At 42.9% G+C, this 7,712-nt stretch overlaps 1 gene segment (V, D, J or C); it reads left to right on the forward strand.

Annotated features, from left to right (window-relative positions):
* Positions 1 to 6,799: 6,799 nt before the first annotated feature.
* LOC132539733 (T cell receptor beta variable 13-like) lies at positions 6,800 to 7,510 on the forward strand. The segment is given in 3 exon segments: positions 6,800 to 6,881; positions 6,989 to 7,327; positions 7,410 to 7,510. Coding segments are annotated over 3 exon segments (519 nt in total).
* Positions 7,511 to 7,712: the final 202 nt, after the last annotated feature.

Genomic DNA, 7,712 nt, shown 5'->3' on the forward strand with positions numbered 1-7,712 from the left:
CCAGGATGGTGTCACTGCACATGTGTGAATCCCTGGATGTACAGACACATCCCTGCAGCAAAAAAAAAAAAGGAATGAAAGTAAGTAGTGACAGGAATCATGCAAAGCAAATATCTTTATATTGTACACAGTGAAAAATAATAATAACACATAGTGTTTTTCCCTCAGTGGGCAGAGCACAGAATTGCATCAGGTAGAAAAACTCAGGGATGATGTGATGTCAGTTTCCTAGTGTCTTACGGTTCAGGAGAAGCAGAATATGGAAACAAATCAAGTATATACTGGTAACTTAAAGTTCATGAATCCAACAACCTGAATGTTATCACACCATCCACAACAGTATATTACTAGACAGTGACAGAAATGCAGAGTGGGGGCTGTGTGTGACTCAGTCCTGTGCCCCAATTTCTACCAGCCTAACACTGCAGAGGTACAAAATGCTGTGCAGGCATCTTTCCTGGCTATTTCCTTTTGTCATATGGAAAATGATGCTGGCCACATCACAGGTTCCACTTATAGAGTGCAGCCCTTATTAGGCCTTGCAGAATCATAAGAGTCTCTCTGGCTGAAAATAATCAAACATATAACCCCTTAGATGGCCTGAGGGGAGACAAAAGTCCCAGTTTTGTCTGAATGATTCTCATCAGTGGTTTGAAAATGAATATCTCCTCAGGTGTTGAAGACTGAAACTAGGTCACTGATTTCAAAGACTCTCTCTTGAGAAGACTGGTGTGAGAACATTCTCCTAGAGGCATGTTTCCTGTCCATTTGTTAAAAAAAATCTGAGAAAGCTGTGATCTTTTGATAAAACACTGGAGTGTCATTACAATCGACTTGGTAATTGACTCTGCTACTTGAAGTAGAAACAAAAATCAAGCATGTCTACAGCTGGTATAATTGTAAACTTATTTTGAGTTCGACTTTAAAAACGTAGGCACTAGAGGGTGCTATTGGAATATATATATGTATATGATTCATAATACCATTATTACCCAGATAATAGTTCTTACTCTTGTGATAGGTGTTTGCACCCCAATCCCACCACCAACAACTTAGGGGTCATTTTTCGCCACTGTGCATTTGGTCACCAATGTCCTCTCAGCCCCCTCTCTATGCTTCCCCCCCCCCCCGTCCTAGGTCTTGATATAATAATAGGCTGATTCTTGTCCAAGTTTCACCCTGCATTTTTCTTTTCCCTCCTTGTTTTCTAAATTCTGCCTCTAAGTGAGGTCATCTGGTATTCATCTTTCTTTTGGCTGATATCACTTAACATAATTCCTTCAAGTTCCATCCATGATGAGGCAAAGGAGATTACACAACTATATCTATAGCTGTCTATTATCTATCTATCTATCTATCTCACACCTAACTTTTTTAAACTTTTAAAAATTTTTTCCCATTTGTTGCCCTTATAGTTTATTGTTGTTGTTGGATAAGACAGACAGAAATGGAGAGAGGAGGGGAAGACAGAGAGGGGGAGAGAAAGATAGACACTTGCAGACCTGCTTCACGGCCTGTGAAGGGAAGTCCCTGCAGATGGGGAGCCAGGGGCTCGAACCGGGATCCGTAATGGTCCTTGCGCTTCATACCATATGTGCTTAATCCGCTGCGCCACTGCCTGGCTCTCATATCACAAATTTCAAGTACCTTATTCCTACCTTTTTTACATGGGGGCAGGGTCAGATTTTCCTCTCCAAGGAGATGGTTAGTCTTTCAGAGCTCTACTCACAATTCAATCTGTTTTCAGGCAAAGATGTGAAAACACTCATTGACCATATCCCCACCCACCACACCTGTCCATGCTGTAGACAAAGCCAAGCAGATGCTGTAATGGAATTAGAATGAGAGGACCTAGATTTGAGGATAAGATAACAAAGGCAGAATGTTCCCCTTCAAATCTGATGGGCTGCTTGCGCATTTCTCTGACACGCCCAGGTGTAAGATGAGAAGAAAAAGAAAAGGAAGAAACCTGTTTAGAGGTGAGCGAGGAATCTGGGTGCATAAACCTCAAGCTCAGAAGGAGAGAGTTAAGTGCCCATTGCAATTAAAGTATGTTGAAACCCACTTTGAGTTATCATTACGTCTTTCTTCAATGCCTCACAATTTTTACCCTTTGTCATTTCTAATTATGAGTAGCGGTGATGCTTAATAGCATGTATAGAGAGACTGGGAGGTGGCACACCTGGTAGAATGCACGGAAGAGGACCAAAATTCAAGTCCTCAGTCTCCACCTGTAGGAGAGATGTTTCAGGAGTGCTGGAGTGGGGCTGGAGGTATTTCTGTTTATCTATTATCTGTCATCTCCTCTTCTCCATATTTCTGTGTCTCTGTAAGAAAAAAGGAGGGAAAAAGGTCATTTGTAGTGGTTGTTCAGATGCTCAAGCCAAAGCACAAAATTCAGTGGCAATAAATAAAATGAATTATCTATGGAACATGAACAAACAGTGCACCTCAAAGACACTGTCACCTTCGACATTGTCAGTTAATTGTTGCCAGGTAATCCCAAGGCTCAGTGATGTCACTGTGGGCACTACCTTCTGTAGAAATAAAACCTCCCCCCTCTTCTGCTTCTGCTCACAGGACACACTGAACTAGGAAGAACACCCATTCTTGTTCAGACTCTGCTATGGTCACCAGGCTCCTGTGTTGGGTGGCCCTCTGCTTCTTGGGGCCAGGTGTGTTCTCAGAAAACCAAGCAACGTGTGTGTGTGTGTGTGTGTGTGTGTGTGTGTGTGTGTGTGTGTGTGTGTGTGTGTGTGTGTTGTATCACTGTGTGTATGTGCCTTACCCATTACACATGTCTTTCTTATTCTGTTCCCAAATGTTGTCTACAGGTCACACAGGAGCTGGAGTCTCTCAGTCTCCCAAGTCCAGAGTCACAGAAAGTGGGCAGGAAGTGGAGCTCATTTGTGATCCAGTTCCTGGTCATGCTACCCTCTATTGATACCAACAGACTCTGGGGGGAAGTATGAAGTTTCTGACTTACTTCCAAAACCAAGATAAAGTGGATGCATCAGGAATGCCCACTCATCGGTTCTCTGCTGACAGACTTGAGGGCTCTTAGTTCACTCTGACAATCAAGTCTGTAGAACCAGGGGACTCAGCCCTATATCTCTGTGCCAGCAGCTTATCCACAGCACGGCACAGCCCCCTTCTGTGCACAAACCATCCTGCTCTAGAATTCTTAGAAGTGTGAACCCACCAAGGAGTTGTCTCTTCCTCCCACATCAGGGGAACAAGTGCATCTGGGACTACAACTGTTACATCTGAAGAAAGTCAGGAAGTGAAACTATACTTAGAAAAAGATGTGAACAACACTCAACAACTTGATCTAATGGACTTCACCAGCCTTAGCAGAGTACCCATTCCTCTTCAGTTCTCACTGACCATATCCTGGTGGACTATTTTCTGAGCAGAAAAATACATATTGAGGGAGTCGGGCTGTAGCGCAGCGGGTTAAGCGCAGGTGGCGTAAAGCACAAGGACCGGCATAAGGATCCCGGTTCGAACCCCGGCTCCCCACCTGCAGGGGAGTCGCTTCACAGGTGGTGAAGCAGGTCTGCAGGTGTCTGTCTTTCTCTCCTCCTCTCTGTCTTCCCCTCCTCTCTCCATTTCTCTCTGTCCTATCCAACAACACAACAACAGTAACAACTACAACAATAAAACAACAAGGGCAACAAAAGGGAATAAATAAATAAAATAAATATTAAAAAAAAGAAAAAAAGAAAGAAAATTTAAAAAAAAAAAAAAGAAAAATACATATTGATACATGTAAAATAAGTCAGGTTGAAAACTCTGGAGTCTTAGGGGTATAGGCATTTTGCATAATGATGGTGCTACTTCCCATTCTTGACTTAGTAGTAATAAAAATAAATGTGAGGGAGAGGGGTAAAGTCAAGAAGTTTTATCCTTCCGTGGCAGGGAGCCATGGATTTCACCTGGCTTGTATCTGAGGTCTCAGTCAGAGACCTAACTTTGATAGACAGCATAAAGGGGAATAAGAAGCTGTGGTGACAGCAGGATGCTTATGCAAAGGGCGTTCCAACCTGAGGTTCTCCAGTCTCAGGTTCAGTCCCCAGCACCACCATAAGTCACAGCTGAGCAGTACTCTGGTCTCTCTTTCTATCTTTCAACATCTTTCCCATTAAGATAAATAAAATAAAAATAAAATAAGATGTTGCTTTAGTGAAGAAATCAGGAGGGCAATCTAGTTCAAAAGAGCTAGGATGACACTAAATAGTAATTGTTGGCTAGAAGACAGCATAATGGTTATGCAAAAACTCTCATGCCTCAGGCTCCAAGGTCTCAGCCTCCATTCCCAGCACCACCATGAACCAGAGCTAAGCAGTGCTCTGGTCCTTCTCTGTGCCTTTATCTCTGTATCTCCCCACCAATGTATTAATAAAATACATTAAAATAAATACATTGTAACAAAGAGTACTTGTGGGGCTGTGTGGGGAAAGACTAAGGAATGGAGATCTATCCTTATTCTACCTGAAACCAGCACTTCTAGGATAACAGATACTACAGATCTAATTCCCTTGGGAGAACACTACTAATTCCTTTAAGATTTCAGTATGCTGACTGTGAAAATGCATACAAATGACAATACATCCTGAAAAAATAGGATTTTTCTCTTACTGTTCATTTTAAGATTAACCAAGCAATGAGTGCCAGAGAGAAGCTCAACATGTTAGCGGGCAAGAACATCTGCCTGAGACCACAGAGGTCCAGGGTTCAAACCCCAGCAGTACCAATGCCGGAACACAGCACTGCTTTGCTCTCTCTCACAAAAATGAGTAAAGAAATCATTTTCCCCACCAAGTTCATTGCTGTTCTGAAGTTGTTTCTTAGCAGGTAGGCATAAGGAGATTGGACTACCTGTTAGCGAGCAAAATCAAACCACCATCCACTGCAAGAAAGCAAAAGATTTTATTAATGAATTCGAATCCGGGCCGAGTGGCAACTAGCAGCAGTCCACCAGCTCGACCCTGAACAAGGCTCAAACAACACAATTTATAGGAATTCAGACTACACTCAGGGAGGGGGAACATATCACCTTATCAGCCTATATCCAATAACATGCTATAAAAAACGCAAAATCCAATCATTTCAAACTTAGCAAAAGCATGATCCATACAAAGCAAAGCATGAGCTGGTTCTAAATATCACACCATGAACCAGACCAATAGGACCTGGCCAAAGTGGGGGTCACCACATTCTTTTGCTATCTGCTGGGACCACCTGGCCATATGTTTGCAATTTTATCCAGCCATCTGCTGTAACTATTCGGTAACAGCATTCCTCAAACCCTACGCAAAGGCCCTGATAAGGCTTGCCAGATGCAGGGTCTTTCAAGCACCTTGCAAAATAACTGATGGCCTTCACTGTTTAAGTCCTGTTTGTTAAGGGGGAAAAGGGCAAGGAATTTTTCCACCTCACTGGGCAGGAGGGCAAAAATCAACTATACTTAAAACTGCCTCTAACACTACCCACTCTACTGGGGGTACAACTGATTACTCTAAACAACAAAATTTTTTAAAATATCACTACAAATTTGCCATATAAATACATAAATATCTAACATCATCTGCTATTTTCTGTAGATGCTCAGAGGTAATTGATAAAATCAAACATCAATGTCTGACAATTCTGCATAAATTATGAGCAATTGCTAACCCTCTTTCTCCTAATAAAGAGCATGTAGGAAACACCTGTAGGAATAGAACGTTTCCTGCATAAACTAAAGACTTAGAGGTGCTTGGAATTCCTTCCTCCCTCTGCAGTGTCACTAGAGCTGACAAACTACCCATCACAAGGGGGCACTGTGGCTCCACTGAATGAGCCTTTGATATCAACTTCCAGGCCGAAGATGGAGGGCTAGACCTTGTAGATTGATCCCTGCATCAGAAAGGCTGTGGCTCCTTGTCTGTTTAGTTAGACTGAATGCTGGCCTGTGAGAGTGGAGCACAGTTCTTTAGGATTCTTGCATCCTCAGGTGTGGTTTGCACAACAGGATTTCACCTGGCATGTGTCTGAGGTCACACTCAGAGACCTATCTTTGATAGACAGCATAAACGGGGATCAGGAGCTGTGGTGAGGGCAGGATGCTTATGCAAAGGACATTCCTGCCTGAAGGTCTCCAGTCTCAGGTTCAGTCCCCAGCACCTTCATATCAGAGCTGAGTAGTGCTCTGGTCTTTCTTTGTATCTTTCTGCATCTTTCCCATTAAGATAAATAAAATAAAATAAAATAAAATAAAATAAAATAAAATAAAATAAAATAAGAGGTTGCTTCAGTGACTCATAGGGCAGGTAAGAAAAACAAAAACCTGTCTCTGGGATATAGAGAGGATTAATGGAGGTGGTCTCTATTCCTATCCTGCTCAGCCCAGGTCAGTACAATTAACTCACCGCTGCATAGGGTACTGGGCACAACAGGGACATTGTATCATTCAGTATCTCTCTCACTGAGATCAATAAAATAAAAAAAAAAAGTGGCTTCAGTAACTCTTAGTGATAGTAAGGAAAAAAAAAAAAACAGCCTCTGAGGTATACAAACAATTGGTGGTGTTGGTCTCTAATGGTAGCCTGCTCAGCCCAGGTCAGGACAATCGCTCCTCCTACTACTTAGGGCACTGGACACAACAAAGACAAACTGGTACAATCTTCTAGAAAATCAGAGTGTCTGTGGGGCCAGAGGAGGGTGGTGACATCAGGACGATGACGTCACAGGCCAGGCCTACTCATGAAGAAAGGGGAAGCCAAGCTCTCCCACCCAGAGAACAGAGCCTGCTAGGGAGATGTCCAGTCTTATCCTGCCTGACTCTTCCAGGGATTCCTGGCTTCTCTGTTGTGTGGTCCTTTGTCTCCTGGGGACAGGTAAGTTCTGACCTCAGGTGGACCATCTAGTGAACCTCACATTATTTTAGTGTTTTTGGATAAATCTTACCTGTGTGAGGTCTTCAGCTTCTGTTCCCTATTCACAGGTACAGGGGATAGTGGAGTCATTCAGAGCCCAAGACATGTGATCAAAAGCAGAAGAGAGATGGTCAATCTGAACTGCCATCCCAAGTCTGGACATAACACTGTATATTGGTATCAGCAGGTGCTGGGTCAGAGCCTCCAGTTCCTTGTGAGTTACTTTGCAAAGGAGCAGGGAGAGAAAGGATCCATCCCTGATCACTTCTCAGTTCAGCAATTTGATAACTATAGCTCAGTACTGAACATGAAGTCTTTGGAGCCAGGAGACTCAGCCCTGTATCTGTGTGCCAGCAGTTTACACAGCCCTGCATGTCCCCTGGCTTTCTGTACCCAAACTTCCTGTAGTAAGAAAGGAAATGAGAGGGGAGCCTTATGCTTATTTAGTAATATTTCTAGTTCTTTTCTGATACCCTCTCTACCTACTAGCTCAACTAGTTTCAATCTCTTCTTCTTGGAAAGTCTACACTCTACTTACTGAACAATCTTCAGGCCTCACAATCAAGTTTATTAAGAAACCTAGGAGGTAGACTGCTTGATCCACATGACAGGTGAATAAAAGTGGGTAGACAGACTTCAGATACATTGTAGAAGGAGGCACAGCTATCAGATATGGGACAGAGACTTAAACCTAGTCACACTGTCTTGAAGCCAATTTTAAATCAACCTTCACCTTTAGAAAAGCAGACCTCCAAGTGTCTCTTAGAAACAGAGGCACTAACACAACTCCTT

Source organism: Erinaceus europaeus, chromosome 8 (genome assembly GCF_950295315.1).
Source record: "Erinaceus europaeus chromosome 8, mEriEur2.1, whole genome shotgun sequence".
Taxonomy (NCBI): Eukaryota; Metazoa; Chordata; class Mammalia; order Eulipotyphla; family Erinaceidae; genus Erinaceus; species Erinaceus europaeus.